The sequence below is a fragment of the Saimiri boliviensis genome, chromosome 4 (genome assembly GCF_048565385.1).
Source record: "Saimiri boliviensis isolate mSaiBol1 chromosome 4, mSaiBol1.pri, whole genome shotgun sequence".
In the NCBI taxonomy this organism is placed as follows: domain Eukaryota; kingdom Metazoa; phylum Chordata; class Mammalia; order Primates; family Cebidae; genus Saimiri; species Saimiri boliviensis.
In genome coordinates this window covers 99,628,411-99,656,217 of record NC_133452.1, presented here as the reverse complement: position 1 = coordinate 99,656,217, position 27,807 = coordinate 99,628,411, and the positions used below count along the sequence as shown (strand labels likewise).

At 49.1% G+C, this 27,807-nt stretch overlaps 1 protein-coding gene across 2 annotated transcripts; it reads right to left on the bottom strand.

Annotated features, from left to right (window-relative positions):
* DEF6 (DEF6 guanine nucleotide exchange factor) lies at positions 1-26,161 on the bottom strand. 2 transcript variants are annotated; one of them, XM_039467407.2, is made up of 11 exons: positions 25,185-26,161; positions 13,396-13,536; positions 12,561-12,746; positions 10,681-10,917; positions 10,447-10,593; positions 3,852-3,960; positions 3,369-3,667; positions 2,132-2,298; positions 1,805-2,003; positions 789-879; positions 1-585 (listed from the first exon to the last, which is right to left on the bottom strand). In XM_039467407.2, the coding sequence occupies exons 1-11, from the start codon at positions 25,278-25,280 to the stop codon at positions 362-364; spliced, it is 1,896 nt and encodes a 631-aa protein (XP_039323341.1). In that variant the 5' UTR covers positions 25,281-26,161; the 3' UTR covers positions 1-361. The 2 variants fall into 2 exon arrangements, with proteins under 2 accessions (XP_039323341.1, XP_039323342.1); XM_039467408.2 differs by lacking the exon at positions 12,561-12,746.
* Positions 26,162-27,807: the final 1,646 nt, after the last annotated feature.

The window sequence follows — 27,807 nt, the reverse complement described above, 5'->3', positions numbered from 1 at the left end:
TTCATTCTAAGAGCAGTTTTTATTTGGAAATGTGCTTCTATAACTTGGTGGCCACCTGGGGGCTGGTGGCCCCAGCTTGCTTGTTCACTCTTTCCCAGCCCAGTCATCGGGTCCTTTGGTCTAAAGCACGGGGCCAACTTCCCAAAGATCAACATCCCAGACAGCTTCCATGGTCTGGGGCTTGGAGCTGGTATGAAGGATGAACCAGGTTTCATCCTGGCCTGTTTATGGTTGGAGAGACTGGGTCCCTGGCTGCAGGACCTCAGTTCCCTCTCCTAGTAGGAGCTGGTATCACACACAGGCCAGCTGTGGCCAGGTCCTGGTGGATATGACGTTGAGAGGAACAAGGGGCTAGGAGAGGCTAATTTTCTGGTGCTGGATCCAGTTTATCTTCCTGAGGAGTGGAAGCCGGAGCTGGATCCTCACCCCCACCATTGAGGGACTTCTGCTGCTCATTGCTGTTGGACAAGGGGGTCCTGTTGCCCTGGGATCCCCAGCGAGTCAGGCGCTTTAGGGAGGAGTCACGGCGGGCAAGCAGAGGGGGCTGGAAGCCTGTGAAGGAGCTGCTGGTGACCGGACGCTTATCTGGCAGAGAGAAGGCAAGCAAGTAAGGAGAAAAGCATGCAAAGGATACAGGCAGGGCACCTTGCCTCAGCCCTCAGAGGAAAGGGGAGCCTCCTGACTTCCAGACCTGTCTTTGCTGACCCTTGGAGAGCCGGAGGTATCCCTTTATCCCTCCTTTCTCCCTCCCAGCTCCAAGGAAAGCCCCAAAGTCTATCCCTTCTCACCTCCAGGCTCAATTGGATGCATGAGCCGGTTCATCTGGACATTCCAGTGTCTCACGTTGGTGCTGGCCTGGCGCAGTTTTCTCTGGGCAGCCTGTATGGGCAGGGCCAGTGGGGAGTGATCAGAACCGCCATCCATGGCACAGGGTCTTGATCTTTTCAGGTTCACAGGCCTCTTAAAATCTGACCAAGAATACTGATCATCTCCCCAGAAAAAACAAACAAACATGTATGCTCATAGACAGTTATTAATATATACATGAATAGAGTTTGCCTCCAATTTCAGGGGACTCATGGACCTCCGAAAGGTAAAAAGTAACCATAATCATAGTTTCCATTTATTGAACAGCTAAGATGTGCTAAGTGTGTTTATGATATTATTTAACTTCCAGAGCAGAAATTAACAACAAACAAGTTCAAAAGAGGTTAAGTGACTTGCCCAGGGATACGTTTGAGCTTGAAGCCACTGCCCTACACCACATTTCCAGGACCTACTCCAGGAAACTCTGTTCAACATTTCACGGAGCCATTAGCAGCGGTTGTGAGGTGTGTGTGTGGGGTGGGGGTCACAGAGAGATCTACGTTACATATTTCTGTGTTTCAATTTATGGAGACTCGGGCTTCAAGGAGTAGAGCCAAAGTATAGGGATAGCAAGACAGGGGCTTGGAAGGGTAGAAGAAAAATTTTCGCCAGATTAATAATAATGTTGTAAATAATTAATAATAATAATAATGTAATATTTAATAATATTAATAATAATTAATAATAATGTAAAAATAGCAGCAAATGTTTCTTCAGCACTTACTACATACTAAATATCATGTATCATCTCGTTTAACCTTCATAACAATGCTATTACCAATTTCCTCTCCCAGATAAGAGACTAACTCCAAGAAGTCAGGGAACTTGTCCTAAGTCACACAGCCAGCGGCTGCTAGGGCCAGGGTTTGAGGGAAGGCAGCCTGGCTCCAGAATCTGCGCCCTGCCAGCCTCCACTCCATCCCACCCCAGGCCTCACCTCCACATCCTCGTCGGCCCTCTGCCGGTTCTGCCGCACCTCTTCCAGCTGCTGCTGGGCCTGCTGCAGGGAGCGGCTCTGCTGTGCCATCTCCTGCTGCAGCTCTTCCTTCTCCTGCTGCGCCCGTTCGATGTAGCGCTCCTGCTCCTCCTTCAGCTGCATCAACTGCTTCAGCTTCTCTTCCTCCTCTTCCAGCAGTCTGCCGGGCGGGTGTGTACTGGGTGGTCTCTAGTGCTAAGGCACCTTGCGGGTGCGCCGCAAGCAGGAAAACTGGGGTGGGTTCCAGAAGGGGTGGTGGGAGACCCAGAAGAGGTTCCTCAGGCCTACCTGGTCTGAGCGAGTCGCACAGATTCCTCATCCCGCCGAGCTTTCACCTCTAGTTGCAGGGCCTCCTGCAACCGCTGCTGCATCTCCTCCAGCTCCTTGATGCGCTGCCGCTGCCGGGCAGCCTCCTCCTCCTTCAGCTCCATTTCAGCCTGCATGGAGGCCCGAGCCTGTGGAGCGGGGGAGGTGGTGGACCCAGAGCCAGGTCAAAAGAGGCACCTGGGGGCAGGGGAGGAGGGGAGCGGGCATGTTGCCCATCTTTCCCCAGGACTCTGCTAAGCTGTCTAGAGGTGAGGGTCTGGGGAATTCCTTCATGTCAGGGGTTTGCTGATCTGACCCCTTTCTGAGAACCTGACTGGAACAGATAATGGTTGGTGAACAGATGCCATACGGGGGAAACGGGCTTAAGTTATTCTCCTCCTAGTACCAACCTTAATCATAATCATGTAACATGTAATTTCACAACATTATATAATTAAATAAGAGATTAAAACATGTTATGGCCATCTCCTTCCTAGCACTAGCTTAATAATTATTATTCTAATATATAATAATATGTTATCATCATGGCTGATGCTAGAAAGGAGGTGACTATAATTACAATTATTACAACGAAAAGTTACTGGACACTACAAGTGTTTCCTCATTTAGCCCTCACTATACCTCTATGAGCAAAGTGCTATTAGCATTAGCATTTTACTGATAAGGCTCAGTAACCTGCCTGGGATCACCAGGCTCGTTAAGAAGCAGAGCAAGGACTGAATCTACCTTTTTCTGACTCCAGATCCAGATCTCTCAAATCCTCAGTCCAATTGCCCCTGCACGCCTAGTCCGCCTCCATATGCGTCCCGCCTGCCTCTCAAACTGGTTCACTGTAAACTCAGTTCAGTTCTAGTCCACACTCGGTCCAATCTAATCCCCAATCACATAGTCTTCAACGGCTCCTTCTGCCCAAGCCCCAACCCCCAGCCAAGGTCTCCGAACCAGGTCCCAGCCATCCACCGGCTCGGACCTCGCCCACACCCCTTTCTTAGCCGTAGTCCTGCGCCTGGCGGAGGCCCCATCCCAAATCTCTCTTTCAAACCCCCAGGCTGTCCCAACAATCTCTCATTCCAAGCCCCGCCTCTCAACCCAGGAGCTCCGCCCTCTGCCCAGGCCCCGCCCCGGGCGCTCCGCTGCCGGCCCGCCCCGCAGCCTCCCAGCCCACCCGTCTCGCCCCCGCGCTGGGAGCGAGCCGCACCTGCTCCGCCTCGCGCAGTTGGCCCTCGAGCGCCTGCTGCAGCTCACGGTGCTGGCTGCGGCGCCGCTCCTCCTCCTCCTGCAGCAGCCGCTCGGCCTGCCGCTGCGCCTCCTGCAGCAGCTCCAGCTCCTGCAGCTTTCGCTCCTTCTCCTCCTGCAGCTGCTGCAGCCGCAGCAGCTCCTCCTCCTTGGCCGCCCGGCGCCGCTCCCGCTGCTCCCGCTGCTCGCGCCGTTTCTGCTTCAGGTCCTTGTGCAGGGACGTCTTCCCCTCGGCCTGCAGCCGGATAGCCGTCTGGATGGCTGCGGAAGAGCGAGGAGCGGGAGCGGGTCAGTTGAATCCTCCCTCGCACAAGGCCAGAACGGGGCCTTAGGAGTTTCCCGAGTCCACTCTCCAGCCTCCCGCTGGACAAAGTATTATCATCCCCTTTACACAGCTGAGGCGCCTGAGTACCAGCCAGACCCAAGCCACCTGGCGAGCACTCACCAGCTGTCCACTCCTGGCGCTGGCGCGTGTCTGAGGCGCTCATCTCGTATGTGCGGGTGGCTGTCTTCACACAGAACATGCAGCGCTTTCCGTCGCGGTCTGGCAGCACCTGGGACAGGGTAGGTGGCCGCAGCCAAGCTGGCCTCACTGGGTCGGGGCCACACCTGCCCCCGAGGTGATCCAGTTCAAGCTCCTAGCCCTCCTGGCTGTCTTCCCTAGGGACCCCATCCTGCCGGGAGCCTGCATGGCTTGCGTCGTAAGTTATGGGGGTACTTATGTCCCCACAACTCTGTAGCTTTTGCTCTTTGAAGGCTAGGGGGGTGCGTTTTCATCTTGGTATCTCTCCACGGGGCCCAGTGCATAGTCACCACTCCGTGTTTATGCAGATCACGCTTGAACACAGCCAGTAACAGCGCCCTCACTATCCATGACAACTCACTTCCAGATAGCTCTGCTTGTTAACAGTTCATTCAATCATTCCACACTTATTTTTGGAGTGCCTACTGAGCGCCACTCACTGCTCCAGGGGTTGGGAGACTAAGGTGTACCTAACAGACCAAATCCCTGCCTCCATTAAGCTTACATTCTGTGGAAAATAATAGCTACCACGTTCTAGAGTCTGTAGGAGTGTTTTATATGCATCCTTATCTTCACTCCACCTATACAGCCTTGCCAGGCAGGCATTATTAGCTCCACTTTACAGAGAAAGAAACTGAGGTTCTTAGAGCTCCAGGATTGTCCACCTCACACTGTTAGTCTGTTAGTGGTGAAGCTGGGACTTCTGTGTAGATCCGTGCTCCTTTCCACAGTAACACTTTATGTGACAAAAGTAGACAGAGCCTAGGATGGCTAGGATAATTTTTTAAAATGAAAAACCGCCGGACATGGTGGCTCACGTCTGTAATCCCAGCACTTTGGGAGACTGAGGCAGGTGGATCATGAGGTCAGGAGATCGAAACCATCCTGGCCAACATGGTGAAAGCCCGTCTCTACCAAAAATACAAAAATCAGCCACTCGTGGTGGCGGGCGCCTGTAATTCCAGCTACCTGGGAGGCTGAGGCAGGAGAATCACTTTAATCTGGGAGTTGGAGGTTGCAGTGACCTGAGATCACTCTACTGCACTCCAGCCTGGTGACAGAGCGAGACTCCATCTCAAAAGAAAAGAAAACAAAAGAAAAACAACTGTTGGTAAGGAAATGGAGAAATTGGGATCCTCATACGCTGCTGGGGATATTATCTGGCCTTAAAAAGTAATGAAATTCTGATATTTTGACAACATAGATGAAGCCTGAAAACATCATGCTAAGTGAAAGAAACCAGACTCAAAGGGACAAATATTGCATGATTCTATTTATACAAGATACCTAGAAAAGGCAAATTCATGGAGACAGAAAGCAGAATAGAAGTTACTAGGAGCTGGGGTCAGGGAGTATGAGGAGTTATTGCTTGGTGGGTTCAGAGTTTCCATTTGGGGTGATGAAAAAGTTTTGGAAATAGATAGTGGTGATGGTTGTACAATATTGTGAGTGTAGATTATTCACCATGATCAAATGGGATTCATCCCAGGGATGCAAGGATGGTTCAACATCCACAAATCAATATGCATGACACATCATATTAACAGAACCAAGAGCACAAACCATATGATCATTTCAATAGACTCTGAAAAAACTTTCTAAAAAATTCAGCATCACTTTATGATTAAAAAAAAAAACCCCATTGGGTATAGAAGGAACATACCTTAAAATAATAAAGGCTACATATGACAGACCCACAGCTAACATTGTACTAAATGGAGAAAAATTGAAAGCCTTTCCTCTAAGATCTGGAACAAGAAAAGGATGCCCACTTTTGCCACTTTTATTCAATGTAATATTGGTAAGGAAATGGAGGAAATGGCCAGAGCAATTAGGCAAGAGAAAGAAATAAAGGGCATCCAAATTGGAAACGAAGAAGTCAAATTAGCCTTGTTTGTAGATGGCATGGTCTTTTTTTTTTTTTTTTTTTTTTTTTTTTTTTTTTTTTTTTGAGACGGAGTTTCGATCTTGTTACCCAGGCTGGAGTGCAATGGCGCGATCTCGGCTCACCGCAACCTCCGCCTCCTGGGTTCAGGCAATTCTCCTGCCTCAGCCTCCTGAGTAGCTAGGATTACAGGCATATGCCACCATGCCCAGCTACTTTTTTGTATTTTTAGTAGAGACGGGGTTTCACCATGTTGACCAGGATGGTCTCGATCTCTTGACCTTGTGATCCACCCGCCTCGGCCTCCCAAAGTGCTGGGATTACAGGCTGGAGCCACCGCGCCCGGCGGCATGGTCTTATACTTAGAAAAATCTAAAGACTCGATGGGCTGTGGTGGCTTACACCTGTAATCCTAACACTTTGGGAAGCTGAGGTGGATGGATTGCTTGAGATCTGGAATTTGAGACCAGCCTGGGCAATACAGTGAGACCCTGTCTCTCTCTTAAAAAAAAAAAAAAAAAGACTCCAACAAAAAAACTGTTAAGAGTTGATGATGAATTAATTCAGTAAAGTTGCAGGATAATTCAACATACAAAAACAAGTAGCATTTGTATGCACTAACAGCAAACAATCTGAAAAAGAAGTTGAGAACAATCCCATTTCCAATAGCTACAAAGAATGTAAAATACCTAAGAATCAGTGTAACCAAAGTGAAAGATCTATACAAGGAAAACTATAAAACTGATGAAATAAATTGAAGATGATGCTGATGCAAAAAAAAAAAAAAAAAAAAGAAGAAGAAGAAGAAAAAAGAAAGGTATCCCATGCTCATGGATTAAAAGAATTAATATTGTTAAAATAACAATACTACCCAAAGCAATTTGCAGATTTGGTGCAATCTCTATCAAAGTAGCAAAGATACTCTTCACAGACATAGAAAAAAATCCTAACATTTATATGGAACTACAAAAGACCTCAAATAGCCAAAGTTATCCTGAGTAAAAAGAACAAAGCTGGAGGCATCACACATCCTGACTTCAAAATATGCTATAAGCTGGCCACAGTGGTGCACACCTGTAGTCCCAGTTATTCAGGAGGCTGAAGCAGAGGAATCCCACAAGCCCAAGGAGATTGAGGCTACACTGACCTATGATCATACTACTGCACTCCAGCCTGGACATCAGAGCAAGACTCTGTCTGTAAAATAAAACAAAAAACCAAAATATAGGCCCGGCGCGGTGGCTCAAGCCTGTAATCCCAGCACTTTGGGAGGCCGAGGCGGGTGGATCACGAGGTCGAGAGATCGAGACCATCCTGGTCATCATGGTGAAACCCCGTCTCTACTAAAAATACAAAAAATTAGCTGGGCATGGTGACGCATGCCTGTAATCCCAGCTACTCAGGAGGCTGAGGCAGGAGAATTGCTTGAACCCAGGAGGCAGAGGTTGTGGTGAGCCAAGATCGCGCCATTGCACTCCAGCCTGGGTAACAAGAGCGAAACTCCGTCTCAAAAAAAAAAAAAAAAAAAAAAAAACAAAATATAATACAAAGCTATAGTAACCAAATCAGCATAGTACGGGCATAAAAAGAGACACAAAGACCAATGGAACAGCATAGATAACCTAGATATAAATCCATGCATTTACAGATAACTCATTTTTGACAAAGGCGCCAAAAACATACAATGGGACAAGAATAGTCCTTACAATACATGGTGCTGGGAAAACTGGATAACCACATGCAGATGAATGAAACAAGACCCCTATCTCTCATCATATACAAAAATCAAATAAAAATATATCAAATACTTAAATGTAAGACACGAAACCATGTAACTACTAGAAGAAAACATTGGAGAAATACTCCAGGACATTGGTCTGGGCAAATATTTTTTGTGGAAGACCTCAAAAGCACAGGTAACCGAACCAAAAACAGAAAAATGGAGTTACATCAAGCTAAAAAGCTTCAGCACTGCCATGGAAATGATCAATAAAGTGAAGAGACAACTCACAGAATAGGAGAAAATATTTGCAAACTATCAATCTGACAAGGGATTAAAAACCAGAATATATAAGGAGCTCAAACAACTCTATAGCAAAAAACCCAAATAATCCAATTGAAAAATGGGCAAAAGATCTGAATAGGTATTTCTCAAGAGAAGACATACTAATGGCTAACAGAGATATGAAAAAAATGCTCAATGTCACTAATCATCAGAGAAAAGCAATTCAAAACTAAATGAGATATCATTTCACCCCAGTTAAAATGGCTTTTTTTTTTTTTTTAGACAGAGTTTCACTCCTGTTGCCCAGACTGGAGCGCAATGGTGCAATCTCGGCTCACCGCAATCTCTGCCTTCCGGGTTGAAGCGATTCTCCTGTCTCAGCCTCCTGAGTAGCTGGGATGACAGGCATGTGCCACCACGCCCGGCTAATTTTGTATTTTTAGTAGAGATGGGGTTTCTCCATGTTGGTCAGGCTGGTCTCAAACTCCTGACCTCAGGTGACCCACCTGCCTCAGCCTTCCAAAGTGCTGGGATTACAGGCCACTGTGCCTGGCTGAGAATGTCTTTTCTATAAAAAGATGCTGGCGAAGATGTGGAGAAAGGGGAACCCTGATACACTGTTAGTGGGACTGTAAATTAGTAAAGCTACTACAGAAAACTGTATGAAAGTTCCTCAAAAAAACTAAAAATAAAACTATCATATGATCCAGAAATTCCACTGCAGGGTATATATCTAAAAGAAAGTAGACCAATATATTGAAGATATAGCTAGCTTCCCAAAGAAAAAAAATAAAAAATAAAGATATAGCTAACTTCCCATGTCTACTGCAGAATTATAATAGCCAAAATATGAAATCAACCTAAATGTCCATAAGTGAATAAACAGATTGAGAAAATGTGATATATATAATGGAATATTATTTGGTCATAAAAAAGAATGAAATCCTGTCATCTGCAGCAACATCGATGGCACTGTAGGTCATTTTGTTAAGTGAAATAAGCCAAGCACAGAAAAACAAATATCGCATGTTCTCATTTATATGTGGGAGCTAAAAAAGTGGATCACGTGAAGATAGAGAGGATATTAGTGGCCACCAGAGGCCAGGAAATGTTGGGGGAGGATAAAGAGAGGTCGGCGAATGGGTACAAACGGTCTGGTACGAGAAATAAGCCCTAGGGTTTGATAGATCAGTAGGGTGGCTAGTTTACAATAATCTGTTGTATAGGGGCCGGGCACGGTGGCTCAAGCCTGTAATCCCAGCACTTTGGGAGGCCGAGGCGGGTGGATCACGAGGTCAAGAGATCAAGACCATCCCGGTCAACATGGTGAAACCCCGTCTCTACTAAAAATACAAAAAATTAGCTGGGCATGGTGGCGCGTGCCTATAATCCCAGCTACTCAGGAGGCTGAGGCAGGAGAATTGCCTGAACCCAGGAGGCGGAGGTTGCGGTGAGCCGAGATCGCGCCATTGCACTCCAGCCTGGGTAACAAGAGTGAAACTCTGTCTCAAAAAAAAAAAAAAAAAAAAAAAAAAAATCTGTTGTATATGTCAAAATAGCTGGAAGAGAATAATTTGAATGTTTCTAGCTTTAAAAAAAAAGACAGATATTAAATATCTGGATACCCAATTACATGATTTGATCTTTACAAAATATATGAGTATATTAAATTATCACATGTACCCTGAAAATATGTACATCTATTATATATCAAAATCAAAAGAATTTTTAATTTCATGAATGTACTTAATGCCACTGAATTGTGTACTTAATGCCACTGAATTGTGCACTTAAAATAAAAATAGTTAAAATGGCCGGGCGCGGTGGCTCAACCTTGTAATCCCAGCACTTTGGGAGGCCGAGGCAGGTGGATCACGAGGTCAAGAGATCGAGACCATCCTGGTCAACATGGTGAAACCCCGTCTCTACTAAAAATACAAAAAAATTAGCTGGGCATGGTGGCACGTGCCTGTGATCCCAGCTACTCAGGAGGCTGAGGCAGGAGAATTGCCTGAACCCAGGAGGCGGAGGTTGCGGTGAGCCGAGATCGCGCCATTGCACTCCAGCCTGGGTAACAAGAGCGAAACTCCGTCTCAAAAAACATATATATATAGTTAAAATGGCAAGTGTTATGTCACATATATATATATATATATATATATATATATATGTTATTTAAAATAGTAAAGAGGCTTGTGTTTTAAGCCTCTAAAACAGTAATGAACAGAAGGGAGAAAACAGAAGGGGAAGACAGACAGGAGAGGGTGTGAAGGGAGAATAAGGAAGTATAGAGTTGCTAAAGGGAATGGAATGTGGGTGAAGAAGAAAAGCCTTTAAAAGGGATTTTTAGAAAGATTTGCTGTGTAGTACAGATATAAGGCACTTCCTCTGAAATCTTGAGCAAATTTCATATTATTCACCAATGACTTTGATGTTTGAGTTGCAGTTTTAGTTTTTTTAAAGTGCTGACATGGATGAGACTGGCCTTGAGGCATCCGGATATATTTGGGTCACACTAATCTAAGCAGAAATTTGTGTCACTGTGGCTTTTCTCCATTCGCCCCTCTCCTGACCCCCTTGTCTTCTCTGGGCCCTGCGGTGTCCTCCGCCCCCATCCTGCCCCTCACCTCCACGCAGCAGTGTGCATCCAGCGGGATAATGCCCCTTTTCTCTTTGCACTCTTCACTCCCAAAGTAGCAGAGGCAGCTGGGCTGCAGCTGGAACCAGCGTTCGGCCCAGTTCCTTCTCAGGTGCCCTCGCTTCCACAGGTAGCCCTGCCGGCCGGAGTTATGTCAGAGGCTTCCCAGGCCTCCTTTCGCCCTGCATCTTGTGCGCCTCCCCTAGTTCCCCGCTTGGCTGACCTGCTTCAGGATATCTTGGATGAGCTCCTGGTAGACCTCGTGGATGGCCATGCTGAGGGTGTCTCGGCCCACGCCCCGCAGGCAGCGGCCCGAGTTGAAGAGCTCCAGGAACTGCCAGACACTGAGCCCCCCGGTGGTCTGGGCTGCCTGGGCCTCCTGGGCCAGCAGCTCCTCCAGCTCACCCAAGCTCACCTCCAAGCTCATGCTGCTGAGTACCTTTTTCAGCAGGTATTCCACCTGGAGTGGGAGAAGGAAGGCCTGGTAGATGCAGCGGGCGCTGTCGCCAGCACCAACACCGGGGGGTGCTCCAGCTGGCTCCTAGAGCCTGGGCAGAGGGAACCAGGGGACAGAGCATTGAGGGGACCAGAGGACTGAATGCTGTGGAGACCAGGGAAAAGATCTGGGAGAGGATCCTGGAGCCCCAATCCCAAATCTGGTTTTCTCTCCCCTTCCACAGCCTCCAGTCCCACTCCTTCCTAAGGGCAGGGAGAAGGGGACCTGAGAGCTGAGGTTTAGGAAGAAGCAATAAATCACAGAAAGTGTCAAAGGAGCACAAACGCCCTCTCATCCAATATCCTCATTTTGCAGATGACAGAACCAAAGCCCAAAGCGGGAAGTGACTGGCTGTAAGTCACACAGCAAACTGGGGGCATCCAGAAACCGATTCATATATCCTGAATCCCATTCAGGTCCTTATTCCAAGACCCAGTCTCCAATCCTTCCCATGTGAAAGGGGAAGGGGGTTTGGAGTAGGGGTAGGCAGTGGGAGGGGGGTAGAGGTAAGCTGGGCAGGGACAGGAAATCTGTCACAGAGGAACCGGAAGTGGTGGCTGGGGTACATCCTGCTGCACTTGTTCACTCTGTATGTTGATCACAGAAGCAAGCAATCTCCTGGCCTCTGAGAGGCCACCTTGCCAGGGGTCTGACGAAGGCAGCCAGCCAAGTGTCTGTGCAGATGGACATATGTCCCTCACCTGCCCCAGCAGCTTTTTGGGAAACTCTGTTTAGGACTTTCTGGAGGCTCCTGGGTCTTTTCTGGGTGTTTAGTGAGGGCACTGGTTCAGGGCTCAGGTGGTTCCCTACATCACTCTTCCCACAAACAGAAGCCAGGACAAATGTGAGTGGAAATTGACATGCTGGGGCTTCTTGTAAGTACAGAGGCCCCCTCTCCCGGAAACCCCACTCTAAAGACCTAAAGTCACCCTGGCATCTCCACAGCCACCAAGAGGACTAAAGGGTCACAAGGCCAAATGGTCAGGAAAGGAAGTGAGGAAAAGAGGGAGCGTGCAGATGGATGGGAAATGACTTTCCTGGCTTCACCCAGGAGTGAGGAGGTAGGGACCAGATTCCTGGCCTTTTCTCTCAGGATGCCCTCTCCCTGGGTCACTTAGCTGAGTCTGTCCTGGCTTTCCAGAAGAAAGACAGAAAGGAAAAATCTGGAACCAGGGCCAGACTTGGTTACCGAGAGTAACCTTCTGTCTCAGATTCTCCCTTTGCCTTATAAAGCATCCTTCCTGTCCTGGAAGAAGTGGCAAAAGGTAAAGAAAAAAAAAGCACCCTTCCTAGATTACCAGTAATGCTCAGTAATATATCTCGTTTTACGCCTCTGTGTAAACAGAATTTGCAGATCATTTTCCTACTGTGAGGACTAGCAGAACCCTCATGAAAGTGTAATTTCAGTTCTCCTGAAGAAGGCACAATTACTCTGACATGGGCAGTTCTAAGCATCTGGAGACAGCTGGGTGAGGACAGGTACCAGCCTGGGGAGACGGTGAAGAAAGGGGATGTGGGAAAGTACCAAAGATGATTTGGTCTCATTCATGGTTTTTCTTAGGTCTGGCTCCAAGTGATTCAGTCCCTGGGGCTGCCATCACCCTCACCTCATCAGGAACCATGATCAGAGGGTACTTGTCCTCAGACAGGAAGTTGAAGAGGCACCAGAGGCGGAAGGCATCCTGATTGGAGAGCATGCTGTTCCCGTTGCTATCTGCCCGATAGTTCTTCTTGGCCGTCAGGGTCCAGCACAGCTCATCAAAGTGTTCTTTAACAAAAGCCCCTTCCTCCACCTGCCACCAGGCCTGCAAATCAGCTGGCTGCGTATCCCTGCTCCACCATGACACTAGGCTCCAGCTGGGTTTCTTGGGTTCATCTATTTCATCTATGCCCCTGCTCCCCACCCGGCCTAGTCCAAGGTCCTAACTCAAGGGATCCCTGAGCTGATTACTGGGTAACTAGCAGGTTCCAACCACTCCACCCCCGACACACACCCACACCCACCCAGGTCCCCTGACAACAGATTAAGTCTAGTCTCTCAGCCCAGGGGAGAAAGGAAGAGAAGCCCAGCAGGACACTAACAGCCAAGAACCTGGAAAGACAGTGACAGATTGGAGTGGGGGTGGGGAGGTTCTGGGGGACAGTCTGCGAGGGGTGAAAAACACTTTGTAAAGGTTATAATAGCTGGAAGCTGGAGGAGAATGGGGCAGGGCAGGGGGCAGGGCTCCCCTCATGAGATGAGGGACATTGAAGGTGAGTTGAGGGGGACAGGAAGGGGACAGGTGGCTAAGATGTGATGGGAGAGCAAAGATGAACAGAGCAGGCAGGAGTAGGAGTTTATAGCAGGGGCAAAGAGTTGGAGTGGCAAGGTATTATTAGGCTGCTGGCCAGGCTGGAGAAGTGGGGAGAGATTACAGATGTCCCCCACAAGCTGGGCCCCACCTTGTCCAGGATGTACTTGTTGAGGTAGGGCATGTAGCCCTGGCTGGACACAGGGCCATCGTCATCATCTCGGAAGTGTTCCTCCAGGGCCACAGGGTCATGGGGGATGTGCAGGACCGTGTACAGGTTGTGGGACAGCACCTGAGATAGAGTAGAGTGGCAGTGTGCCTTTCTGCCCCCCCAACCAAAACTGGGCCAGAAGACTGCTCCCCACCTCTCTGCTTGTCCCCACCCCATCCTGGCTGAGTTCTCCACCACACACTGTTCAGTTCAGTAATAACTAAAACTTACATACTTTGTGCCAAGCGCTGAGCTAAAGCACTTTACATATCACTTACTTAACCACCATAACAATTACTCAGATTCCCGTTTTACAGATGAAAACTCCTGCAGCCGAGATATTTCTCACCCAAGGTGGCAGAACTGGAATTCGAATCCATGCAGTTATACTCTTAGCCACTTCATTAGGTATTGGTGTCCTCTTTCTACAAACAGGGAGACTGAGGCTCAAAGGATTCAGTAACTTGCCAAAAGACCCACAGTGAACAAGAAGAGCTTGGAGTTCAAATCCAGCTCTGTCAGATTCCAAAGCCCAAGTGCTTCTCATAATGCTGGAGTTCGCAGGGTTTGTAGGGACTTTTGCCACCCCAGGGCAGAAGTTGCCAGTATATCATGGTTTCCATCATGTGTTCCGGCTGCAGTGTGTCTAACACCTAAGCGTGACTGCTGTGGGAAAGGAGAGGGCTCAAAGAAGGGTCATGAAAAATGGTCCATGAGATGGAGAAGGCAAGGCTTAGAAGGGATAGTGGTAATAATGGTGTGCAGGGGCAAGGTCGGTTTGTTGAACAAATCCATATTAGAACAAAAGGGTTGAAATCTGAAATCTGGTGAAAATAAAATCGCCTTGGGGTAATTCTATTATAGCACTTGTCACAGGCAGTGTGAATGATCAAAAAGTCATTAGGGACTATTGCACACTTATCATGTACCAGTCAGTATAGAAGGTGTGTGGTTTTTTTAAATTAAAACTTTTCTTTTGTTTTGAAATGGAGTCTTCCTCTGTCTCCCGGGCTGCAGTGCAATGGCATGATCTTGGCTCACTACAACCTCCACCTCCTGGGTTCAAACGATTCTTCTGCCTCAGCCTCCTGAGTAACTGGGATTGCAGGTGCCCACCACCACACCCTACTAAGTTTTGTATTTTTAGTAGAGACGGGGTTTCACCATGTTGGCCAGGTTGGCCTCGAACTCCTGACCTCGTGATCCACCCACCTCAGCCTCCCAAAGTTCTAGGATTACAGGCATGAGCCACTGTCCCTGGTCAAAACTTTTTTTTTTTTTTTGTAGAGACAGAGGTCTGGATATGTTGCCCAGGCTGAACTGCTGGCCTCAAGTGATCCTCACACCTAGTCCTCTCTCCAAGTGCTAGGACTACAGAATGAGCCACTGCACCCAGTCAAAGTGCTTTTTATACCCCATTTCTAGTCTTCACAATCACCTATATATACAAATATTATTAAGGCTGTTTTTTCAGGCGAAGATATTGAGGTTTGGAAATTTTAAGAGTAACTGGCAGAGCTGAGGTTGGAACTAAATGTGCCTGGTTTACAGGTTGCCTTCCAGTTAGAATATTAATGTCATGCCTCCCTCCCCAGATGGATTGTGAACTCTGGAGACAAGGTCTTTGTTCATCTTTATATCCCTCAGCACCTATACCCTCTTCTGTACATCAAGTGCAACCAACACATGCTGTATTGAAGGGCCTCCTCCACCACCAGCAGTTCACCTTGGAATTAGCTCCTCCGAGGCAGGAGCTGCCACTGTCTCAGAGATAGTGTGTGCGCCAAGCCTTCATTTGATTCTTTTTTCAGAGAGGAGGGGGAGAAAGTATTGGAACTTTGCCTCAGTGTTCTCCTGGGCCTCAGGTTTTCCTTGGCAAACTGGGAAGTTGGAGATCCCAGCAAGGGAGTATTTCCTTTTTTCCCTCATTCTCTCTGGGCAGCTATCTCTGGCATTTTTGGTTATGTGAGCAAATAAATCCCCTCTTCCTTAAGCCATTTGAATTTGGTTTTATCACTAATATCCAGGAAAGTCTTGCCTAACACATCTGTGGTCATAGGATACCAATCCCCACTCTAAGGGGTGCCACTGGCTCAATACCTAGCACTTAAAACCCAGGGTGACCAACTCAAGAGAATAATAATGCCAACATCCACTGACTACTTCTGAAGTGACAGGTGTTCAAGTTTTACATATTCTTATCTGCTGTCTCTTGGCCTCTTTTCAAACTACCCATGTCCTTATCTTTCTTTTTTTTTTTTTTTGATACAGAGTCTCAATCTGCTGCCCAGGCTACAGTAGTGGTGCAGTCTTGGCTCACTGCAACCTCCACCTCCCAGGTTCATGTGATTCTTCTGCCTCAGCCTCCTGAGTAGCCGGGGTTACTATGTGCTACCACGCTTGGCTAATTTTTTTGTATTTTTAGTAGAGACAGGGTTTCACCATGTTGGCCAGGCTAGTCGAACTCCTGACCTCAGGTGATCTGCCCGCCTCGGCTTCCCAAAGTGCTAAAACTACAGGCATGAGCCACCGCACCTGGCCACCCCGGCAATTCCAATCATTCAACCTACAGACACTCATGGGAGCTACGCTACAAGAATGCTCATTAAACATTGTTTATGAAAAATTGGAGACAAACTTGAGGCTCCTTCAGTAGGAAACAGGTACACCATGTCCTGGATGACTGTGTGTAGTTAGTAGGATTTCACTTTTACCACTTGTGTGCTTGTGGGCAAATGTTTAATTCTCCAACACCTTAGTCTCCTTTTCTGTGAGAATAATGATAGGGTCTTCTCTAAAGGGTGTTTTGTGTGAAGAACACTTGGTGCATAATGCACTGCTTAATAAAAATTGTGAGTGATCTTTCTTTTTTTTAAGATGGAGTCTTGCTCTTGTCACCTAGGCTGGAGTGCAATGGCACAATCTCGGCTCACTGCAACCCTCGCCTCCCAGGTTCAAGCGATCCTCCTGCCTCAGCCTCCTGAGTAGTTGGGATTACAGGCGCCCACCACCATGCCTGGCTGATTTTTGTATCTTTAGTAGAGACGGAGTTTCACCATGTTGGCCAGGCTGGTCTCAAACTCCTGACCTTGTGATCTGCCCATCTTGGCCTCTCAAAGTGCTGGGATTACAGGCATGAGCCACCATGCCCAGCCTTTTTTTTTTTTTTTTTTTTTTTTGAGACGGATTCTCGCTCTATTGCCTAGGCCAGGCTGGAGTACAGTGGTGTGATCTTGGCTCGCTGCAACCTCTACCTCCCCGGTTCAAGCGATTCTCCTGCCTCAGTCTCCTAAGTAGCTGGGATTACAGGCGCCCGCCACCACACCCAGCTAATTTTTTGTATTTTTAGTAGAGATGGGATTTCACCATGTTGGCCAGGCTGGTCTCAAACTCCTGACTTCATGATTCGCTTGCCTCAGCCTCCCAAAATGCTGGGATTACAGGTATGAGCCACTGCACTCAGCCGAGTGATCTTTATTATGTTTGCATGAACAGACATTGAAAGAGACTGGCATGTAAAAAAAAAAGCAAGCTACAGAATGAAATGTTTGCCAAATACACATGTGCAAAGATTGGATTGAATCATATGAAACTAGCATTTTAGTAGGTCAAAACAATCAAGTATCAGAAATTTCATACAGTTCAATCTAACAATGTTTACTTTGTATATAGAAAGAATCTAGAAGACTTGCAAACTGTTAACAGTGATCCCTCTTCCAGAGTGAGGGGAGGAACTTTCTTTCTTTCTTTTTTTTTTTTTTTGAGATGGAGTTTTGTTCTTGTTGCCCAGGCTGGAGTGGCTCACTGCAACCTCTGCCTCTCGGAGTGCAACTTCCTGCCTCTTGGCAGAGGTTGCAGTAAGCCAAGCAATTCTCCTACCTCAGTCTCCTAAGGAGCTGATATTACAGGCACCTGCAACCATGCCCGGCTAATTTTTGTATTTTTAGTAGAGATGGGGTTTCGCCATGTTGGCCAGGCTGGTCTCAAACTCCTGACCTCAGGTGATCTGCCTGCCTTGGCCTTCTAAAGTGCTGGGATTATAGTGTGAGCCACCGCACCCAGCCAACATTATATTCTTCTTTACTTAAAAAAAATTTTGGCCAGGCGTGGTGGGTCACACCTATAATCCCATAACTATGGGAGACCAAGGTGGGCAGATCACTTGAGGTCAGGAGTTCAAGACCAGCCTAGCCAGTGTAGTGAAACCCCATCTCTACTAAAAATATAAAAATTAGCTGGGAATGATGGCAGGTGCCTGTAATCCCAGCTATATGGGAGGCTGAGGCAGGTGAACTACTAGAACCTGGGAGGCAGAGGTTGCAATGAGCCGGGATTGTGCCACCGCACTCCAGCCTGGGTGGCAGAGTGAGACTCCATCACACACACACACACAAAAAAAAAAAAAAAAAAAAGGAACCGGGCACAGTGGCTCACGCCTGTAATCCCAGCACTTTGGGAGGCCGAGGCGGGTGGATCACGAGGTCAAGAGATTGAGACCATCCTGGTCAACATGGTGAAACCCCGTCTCTACTAAAAATACAAAACATTAGCTGGGCATGGTGGCACGTGCCTGTAGTCCCAGCTACTCAGGAGGCTGAGGCAGGAGAATTGCCTGAACCCAGGAGGCGGAGGTTGCGGTGAGCTGAGATCGCGCCATTGCACTCCAGCCTGGGTAACAAGAGCGAAACTCCGTCTCAAAAAAAAAAAAAAAAAAAAAAAAATAACCACTAACATGTTTTACAATACATTTATTTTTATTTGTTTATTTATTTAGAGACAAGGTCTCGCTCTGTTGCCCAGGCTGGAGTGCAGTGTCACAACTTCTGCTCACTGTAGCCTCCGCCTCCCGAGCTCAAGCAATCCTCCCACTTCAATCTTGCAAGTAACTGGGACTGCAGGCATGCGTCACCATGCTTTGGCAAAGTTAAAAAAAAAAAAACCCTTTTTTTGTAATACAAAAATTAGCTGGGTGTGGTGGCACACACCTGTAGTCCCAGCTACCCAGGAGGCTGAGGTGGGAGGATTGCTTGAGCCCAGGAAGTCAAGGCTGCAGTGAGCCAGACAGAGATGGACTAAATCCCTCTGAGCACATTAACTTCACTGGGCTTCAGTTTTCATCTCTCTAACAAGAGAGTTCTAGGAGAGGATCTATCCTACCCCAGGACAGAACGTGCCACATAACAGCACAGTTATTTGAGCTTAGTTCTGTCACCCAGAACTCACACGCACTTTTGCCACCGGATTCTGAAGAGCCCAGGGCAGAGACTCTGACCCCCACGAGCTGTCAGATACTAAGACAAGGAGGAATTAAAGGCCCAGACACTCAGGGCCTCTCTCCAGAGAGCTGGGCTGACCTCAGACTATCAGCTTCCAGTGCCTGGGTGCGGCAGTGCTTGTGGGTGGAGAGAGGGTGTGACTAGGGGGAGGAGTCATGCTGGAAAGGAAATGGTAGTGGCGGAGGAGTGGTGAACAAGAGCTCACTTGCAGATCTCCATCAATCCTCAGCCCTGGAGGAAGGGACTCTCATTATCCTCATTTTATGGATGAGGAAATCCAGGTTCAGAGAGAGGAAGCATCTTGCCTCCAAGGTCTGACTCCAAAGCCCTGCTCTTGATCTCTACAGTGCACTGGCCCTGGCTGAGCACCACACTCACCCAGGGAGCTGGTGAAACTGAAACATGTCCACCCACCCCAGGCCTGCTGACTCAGAGTTTCCAGGGGTGGGGTCCAGGTGTATTTTTCACAAGCAGCCATTCGGGTTCCCCCAGAGAGGACTCCCACAGTCTCCTCCACCACTGCAGGGAGCCCCTGGCCTCTGGGTTGGCAGTCAGTCACTGACCTTTGAGAGGCTTCATTTATTCACTCTTTCCTCTGGCGGCATGTAGGGGAGTAGTTCTCCTCTGGGGACTTGGGGATCCTTTAAAACTCAAGTGTGAGGATTGGGGTGGGTCCTCAAAAACTCAAGTGTGGGTGTCAGGTCCATGTTGGCAATAGCAAGAACTGATTCTGCAGTTTCCAGCCTTCAGGATCCCCAGGGTTTGGGAATCCAAAAAGCACCCAGCAGTGATTTCAGAAAGAATTCTCTCCTAAACTGACTGTTGTCTTCTTTTTAAAGAAAAAATCTCACTCTATTGCCCAGGATGGAGTGCAGTGGTGTAACCACAGTTCACTGCAGCCTTGACCTCTTGGGTTGGGCTCAGGCAATCCTTCCACCTCAGCCTCCGGAGTGCAGGGACTATGCTACGTACAGGCACGGGTCATCATGCTTATCTAATTTTTTCATTTTTTGTAGAGTAAGGGTCTTGCTATGTTGCCAGAGCTGGTCTCAAACTCCTAGACTCAAGTGATCCTTCTGTCATGGCCTCCCAAAGTGCTGGTATTACAGGCGTGAGCCACAGGGCCCAGCATGGTCTTTAAATGAATCTAGATTCCAAGTGATCCTTCTGGAAGACACAGATATGGCCACTTGTGTAGTTTACAAAAATTGTGTCTCTTATTCAGTAAGATGGTTAGCCACCAAAAGATATTTCAAGATACTGCACACGCCTGCAATCCCAGCACTTTGGGAGGCTGAGGCAGGCGGATCACCTGAGGTCAGGAGTTAAAGACCAGCCTGGTCAACATGGTAAAACCTCGTCTCTACTAAATACAAAAATTGGCTGGGTGTAGTGGTGTGCACCTGTAATCCAAGCTAGTTGGGAGGTTGAGGCAGGAGAATGACTTGAATCTGGGAGGTGGAGGTTGCAACGAGCCGAGACTGTGCCACTGCCACTCCAACCTGGGTGGCAGAGCAAGACTGTCTCAAAAAAAAAAAAAAAAAAGACACAAATCTTAAGAGTTACCGAATATATTCTACTGGGTTACTAGAAAAGCATAACTACTATCATGGAGGAGTACTGGAAATTTTTAAAAGATGGGAATCTTTAGACTAGTTGTGTCACCTACTGAGAGCAAGCGGGGGCTGGAGAGGGTGGATGTGGGCATCAAAAGACAGAGGTCCAGTTGAAGGAAAGGAGAGGCTGCCATCACAGACCAATTTCACCTACTTGAGGTACAGAATTGATTCTTTTTTTTTGAGACAGAGGCTCGCTTTGTCGCCAGGCACCACCAGTGGCATGATTTTGGCTCACTGCAACCACTGCCTCCCGGGTTCAAGTAATTCTCCTGCCTCAGCCTCCCCAGTAGCTGGGACTACAGGCGCACACCACCACCCACAGCTAATTTTTGTATTTTAGTAGAGATGGGGTTTCACTATGTTGGCCAGGATGGTCTCAATCTCTTAACCTTGTGATCTGTCCACCTCAGCCTCCCAAAGTGCTGGGATTACAAGGGTGAGCCACCACGCCTGGCCCAGAATTTATTCTTTAGTTTTGCAGGCTGGCTGGACAGCTTGGTGACAAACCCCCTGGTTTATAGGTGAGAAGCTGAAGATGACAGTGACTTGCCTAATGTGACTCAGCTGGGGAGCAGTATAGATCCAAGCCTAAATTGGTACCCTACAGGACCCAACATCAACGAGTCACTATCACTTCGCCTTTGGATTGGTCCACTCAGGACAATAAGGGTTGTCCCAGACCTAGACCTCTGGTTGACAAGGACCCAAGGCCAGGACCTGAGGGGCGGGGAGAGCTCTAGAAGCCCCCGGGAAGTGGGAGGAGACTAAATGCTCAGGGCTGGAGGAAATCTTCAGGGGGCACCAGAGCCCAGATTTCAAGGAGGGGAGGTGACAGGGCAGGAAATAAGGCCACCTGGCTGGATCAGGCCAAGATGAACCCATAGGGGACCAGCTTCTGGGACAGCAAAGAGTACCCAGCCACTGCTGGGAGGGGACTGCAAGGGCTCTCAAACCTCCCAAAGTGCTGGGATTACAAGGGTGAGCCACCACGCCTGGCCCAGAATTTATTCTTTAGTTTTGCAGGCTGGCTAGACAGCTTGGTGACAAACCCCCTGGTTTATAGGTGAGAAGCTGGAGATGACAGTGACTTGCCTAATGTGACTCAGCTGGGGAGCAGTATAGATCCAAGTCTATGTGGTTCTGAGTCAATTGCTCTGCACAACATTAAATCATCCTCCCCTCCCTACCCACAAATCCTAACCTGGGGAGACCAGCAGCACACAGGGGTCAGGAGAAAGCTGATGATCCTAGCCAGCAGGGTTTTTGGACTGGAGCTGTTCTTAAGTTTTCCTCCATTAAGGAGAAGGTGGTTGTCCCTCTCCAGAGGAGGCAGAGCCTGAAGCTCATAGACTCTCAGTGGCCAAGAGTCTCTCTCTGAGTTCCAGGACTGCCCTGAATGTCAGTTGGAGGTACAGGAGACTAGAAGGCCCCTGGTCTACCCTTCCTCCCTTCCTTTAGCTCCTGCCAGTCAAGGAGGAAGTGGTAGGCCTGGTGCCTCCCAAATCCTCATCAAACCAGAGACACACTGCTCCAACTACATACCCCTCACCCCACTGCCTGACAGTCGGGGGGAAGGAGGCTAAATTATCAGCTGATCCTCCGCTAGGTCTAAAATCAAAACTGCTCCCCTGGGAAAGAGGGTGTGGCCATTAGAACACACATCATTCCCAAGGGCTCCCCTCTCTACAGCCCTCTGTCAGGTTTGCTACCTTCTAAAGGTTTTTAGAGGTGGTTCTGGGAACCTTGCAAAAACTCACAGCCCTCAAGTCCTGGGAAGTTTTGTGTTCAACCTAAATCCATCCTGGGCAGGAGTGCCATTCCTATTGGTTTACTTTCTTGGTTCTCAACCCAACTGGATGAAGCCATTATGCTTTCTACAAGAATTTAAAGAGAGGAAGAAGTATCTGTTTTTTGGAGATAGAGTCTCACTCTTTTGCCCAGGCTGGAGTGTAGTGGCGTGATCTCGGTTCACCGCAACCTCTGCCTCCTGGATTCAAGCAATTCTCCTGCCTCAGCCTCCTGAGTAGCTGGGATTACAGGTGTACGCCACCACATCCAGCTAATTTTTATATTTTTAGTAGAGACGGGGTTTCACCATGTTGGTCAGGCTAGTCTCAAACTCCTGACATTGTGATCCGCCCACCTCAGCCTCCCAAAGTGTTGGGATTACGGGTGTGAGCCACAGCACCCGGCCAGAAGTATTTGTTTTTTTCCCTCAAACCTTTTCTTCTCCAGGAGAAACCACCCTACTCCTTGGGCTTTTCTCAGAGGACGCGCTGTGCTTCCTCCTACTCTCTGGCCTCATCATGGGTTTACCCAGGACAGCCAATGGCGGTCCCTCTACCAACACATCAGGCGAGAAGTGGCAAATGTCATATACCGACACATCTTGCACTGGACTGGCACAGGTCTCTTGCCAGGTCCCAACCCAGGACCCCAAGGCTAGGGACGGTTTTAGTAACCAGCCCAGCGAGGTGGCTCAAGACTATAATTCCAGCTACTCAGGAGGCAGAAGCGGGAGGATTACTTGAGGCCAAGAGCAAAACCAGCCGAGGAAACATAATGAGACTCAGGCTCTGAAACACACACACACACACACACACACACACACACACACACACACACAATTAGCCAGGTGTGGTGGCATGTGCTTGTAGTCCTGGCTATTCAGGAGACTGAAGTAGGAGGATTGCTTGTACCCGGAAGTTTGAGGCTATGCTGAGCTCTGATTGCACCACTGCACTCCAGCATGGGTGACAGAGCAAGACCTCATCTCTCATCTCTAAAACAACAACAACAACAAAAAACCAGACTGACTCCAAGGTCTTTTCCCTCACCCTTAAGTCTTTTCAGGGGAGGGGTGGGCCCTGCTCATATAACTCTCTCATCTGCTTCCTCCTCTGCCTTCTGACCACTTCTCTATTACTCCTTTGCCTTGCTGGAATCCCCACCCCCAACACTATGACTACTTCCTCCCATTCCAATATTCACTATGGGCTTGAAAGGAGCCCCTGCCATTTCTGCCCCATCCCCACTTGGCCCCTGAGACTCCCACTGTTAGCCCAGGTTTCCAGAGTAGCCAAGTTTTTTGTCAAGTAGGAGTGAACTCCACTATTGGTCATGCATGACCAGAGATGTTGCTGGCAGTAGGCTCAATGAGCTGTGACGAGGTACAGACAGTGGACAGTTCAAGCATGCAAGCTCTCCATGGAGCATTTTCCCTAGAAATACACAACCTGTGGGAGTGAGGAAGCGGGTATTGGCCCAGCTAGAGGCCAAGATGGAGGCTCAAGCTAGGAGGTTTTACTAGCTGATGGCATTAGGAAAAAGGGAGCCACTTAAGGCCTGTTATCTTCCATGTGTGAAGGAAAGAAAGAGTTTGGAGAGGTCTCAGGGGCCACAGGTGATGCAAAGGTGGAAACTGGTATCCTGGAAGCAAAAAGCCATGGGGGCTGGTATTGTTTGGCAAGATATTAAAGGGGCAAGGTGGGAAGCAGGGGTGGCACACAGCGTCAGCAGAAATGGATTTTGGATGATCAACTTTTTTCCATTTATACTGAGGACCCAACCAGATGACATGATCTGCAATAAAAGGGATTTAAATAGGATGTGAAGAAGAATCTGCCTGTTGGGAGGGACTCCCCACATGACAAAAGATTGTAGAGGGCTCTCCTTCCTGGGAGAGTGAAAAATCATCTATTAGATGCTCACAAATCCGGGTAAGGAATTGTAACATAGGGCCAGTTTGGGATATCCTAGTTCCTCGTAGAGGGTTGGAACGGTAGTGGGGCACAATAACTATTCTGTCCCATTCATCTCTCAGGTATCCAGGCACCTTCTACCTCGGTCATTAAGAATGGAGGTTTCCTTGAGACTCTGGAGGATGGCACAAGGGAGACACCAGAAGTCCAGTGCCTAGTCACATGCCAGGCACAGAGCCTCATGAGGGGCACTCAGTCGAGTCAGAGTGAATGAAGGCACCCCTACGGCAGGTCCTAGAGAGCCGAGGCCTATCTTGCTCCTTTCCTTCCCCCAGCATTTGCTGATTCTAGTAGCTAAGGGCCTTGTTTTCTCTCCACCAACTAGGGTAGTGAAGGCGGCACTAACGGAGGGCTAGAGGAAGAGAGAGAAAAACTCCTCAGCCTCCCGGAAATTGTCTAGGCCAGATGATCGACTTCAGGACAATCACTGAGGGGGCTTTTCCTGGGCTTAGATTCCACCCCTTCCCGATCTGAGGTCTCAAGGCCTAAGGTAACAGTTTCCCCACCTGGTATGTGTGGAGGATAGGGGGTGAGCTGGGTAGCAGTATAATAGGGTCCTCAGTACTCCCCTACTCCGCAGCTGTCTCACCTGGGGGCAGGGTTAGGCAGACCAGACCAGTTTGGGACTGGGGGAGGTCCCTTTATGCCTCTCTCAGCTCCAGAGGAAATGACTGCCAAGTACTAGCTAACTGTTTCTCTTAAAAGTCAGGAGGAAGCAGCAAGAAAGAGCAGACTGCGTGCCCAAGCATGACTCTGGAGATGTGTGCTCATCACACGGAGCCTGGGATGTGGCCCGGCTCCTGGACCTCAGAACCCCTTGGCCTTCACCTGGCGGGCCAAGTTCTGAGCAAAGTTTCAGTACACACTTCACTAGGGCCTCTGGAGGGTGGGCAGCAGCATCTACCAGGCTACGTTGGCCCAGTTACCCAGGACCAGCCACCCCCAACCCCAGGTCTGGGACGCTGGATGGCTGGGTGCCCCTGGAGTGGCATAATGTCCACACTGGGCTCCCAGGCAGCAGGGGCCGGTGTGGTGCATCTGCCGTCCTCCCCTGGGCCCCGGGTGCCCCTCACCTTGAGCTGGGACTTGGAGACCTTGCCGCTCTTCTCCACATCCAGCGCAGTAAAGGCATACCAGATGGACTTGAGCAGTTCCTTGCGCAGGGCCATGGCTGAGGCGCCTGCCTGGCTGGGGGCGGCTCTGACACCAAGATCCGGTTTCAGGAAATGCAAACGGTTGCAGAGACCGCAGAGGGGCCGTGGTGGAGCGAGAGCTCCACCTGCCTGCTCACTCTGTGAGGCTCCGTGCTGGCGGGAACCCTGCCTGTTGCTCTGTGCTCAGCTCTACTCCCTGCATAGGAACTGGGGACCAACTCTCTGAAAGCAGGAAGCCTCGTTCTGTATCCACTTAGCTCCCTGGGCATGTGAGGCCCTTTTAGAAGCCTCCTCAGCCCTGCAGCCTTCTGGAGCCTTCTGGGGCTCCCAGAGGCAGCTTGCTGAGGGAAAAAGAAATCTCATTCTGATATTGGAGTCAGACAGACTAAAGTAAAGGTCTAGTCCTAGTTCCACATTACTGCATAGGAGACCTTGGGCAAGTTACTGAACCTCCTTGAGCAGTTTCCTCACTGGTAAAGCAGGAAAAATGCCTCTGTGTTGTAAGAATGCCTGAGAACGGACGTAAAGCACATAGTAGGCTCTGGGTAGAGCTTTTGGTGCCACCTAACATTACCATGGTGGTGGGGCTCCATTCGAGTAGAAGGAAACAAAGGCAACATCACAAAGCTGGAGAAGGAATTGGGCCAGGGCACCTCTCCAGGTCAGGCAGATGTGGCACTTGACTTGCTGGCTCCCTATCCCCTCAGCATTGGCTCAAAGCCACTCAGAGCACTGCCCACTCTAGGCCCAATGGCTCTGAAGACACTGGAAACTTTCTTTTTTTTTTTTTTTTTTTTTTTTTTTTCCTGAGACGGAGTTTCGCTCTTGTTACCCAGGCTGGAGTGCAATGGCGCGATCTCGGCTCACCGCAACCTCCGCCTCCTGGGTTCAGGCAATTCTCCTGCCTCAGCCTCCCGAGTAGCTGGGATTACAGGCACGCGCCACCATGCCCAGATAATTTTTTGTACTTTTTAGTAGAGACGGGGTTTCACCATGTTGACCAGGTTGGTCTCGATCTCTCGACCTCGTGATCCACCCACCTCGGCCTCCCAAAGGGCTGGGATTACAGGCTTGAGCCACCGCGCCTGGGGGTAAGCCTTGTGGTGCACCTCAACTTCAAGGGTTCCGGCAGCAGCAGGCTTGGGATTCAGAGGCCTCCACGTCGGGGCTTCCATTTCTTCAGATCCAGTGCCCAAGAGGACTGGGACACAGCACACCAGGAATGGTGGTCACGGATGTTGAAGACATCTGCTCAAGCCAATTCTGAGACACCTCCCCCAGCTACCCCCCAATCCCAATAAAAATCCCTCCAAGTAAGGTGCTGGGAACACCCCCTGCCTAGAAGCATGCCCGTGCACTCTTCCCAAGGAGCTGGTGGCAGGAGTACATGGGAGCTTTCTAGGCATCCTAGGAGATGCCTGGATTGGAGGAGGGGTTTCCGATCCTAGGAGGCACGAAGGGGTTGGGGCATATCCATCACGGCAGAGAGGAAAAGGGCACTCCAATCCCTGCAATGTTCCTGTCCAGGCAGAGGCAAACCCAGAGCTTCTTCCCATCAAGTGCCTTCCCCTGTATCCCTTTCTCCCACCAGAGCTGATCTGGTCTCACCAACTTACTTTTCCGTGGGGTCTGACTGTGGCTTTGAAATCCCACAACATAGTCCTAGATACATAGGTGGGCACCCCCAGAGCTGGGTAATAGAGCCAAGACTTCAGCTCCAGAGGCATCTGACTCTACTCCTTGAACCTCAGCAACTTTGGCAAAGGTACCCTCTAGCCTAACTCTAACCTGGGGCTTTGCCCTCTTGGAGAAGCTGACTGTGTGATTTGGGGGTGGCTGGGTTGGAGGAGCTCTGACTACATTCAACAAGAAAAGGCAGGAAAAGGGCCAGGCGCGGTGGCTCACGCCTGTAATCCCAGCACTTTGGGAGGCCGAGGCAGGTGGATCACGAAGTCAAGAGATTGAGACCATCCTGGTCAACATGGTGAAACCCTGTCTCTACTAAAAATACAAAAAAAAATTAGCTGGGCATGGTGGCACGTGCCTGTAATCCCAGCTACTCAGGAGGCTGAGGCAGGAGAATTGCCTGAACTTGGGAGGTGGAGGTTGCGGTGAGCCAAGATCGCGCCATTGCACTCCAGCCTGGGTAACAAGAGCGAAACTCCGTCTCAAAAAAAAAAAAAAAAGAAAAGGCAGGAAAAGAGTTCCTCCAGATCAATCACCTGAGGCCTGAGATTCAGCCAGAGCCTGGAAGCAGCAGCCACCCTGGAGCCTGCCTGCTCAGCTGTGGGCAAGAATCCATAAGCAGCTCTCCAGGGCTTTATCTTATACTGGGCTTCCCTCCCACCTGTTCCCCCAGCAGGCCAGCCCCACCACTCTGGCACCAAGGCTGAGTGGGTTTGTGCCAGGAATATAGGGCTGAGAGCCTGAGTTGACCAACCCTGCCACCCAGGCTTAGAGCTGAAAGTACAGAGGGACCCAGGTAGAAATTTGGAACTTTTATTAAATACTCATTCATCCATGTGCTGCCACCACCCAGAGC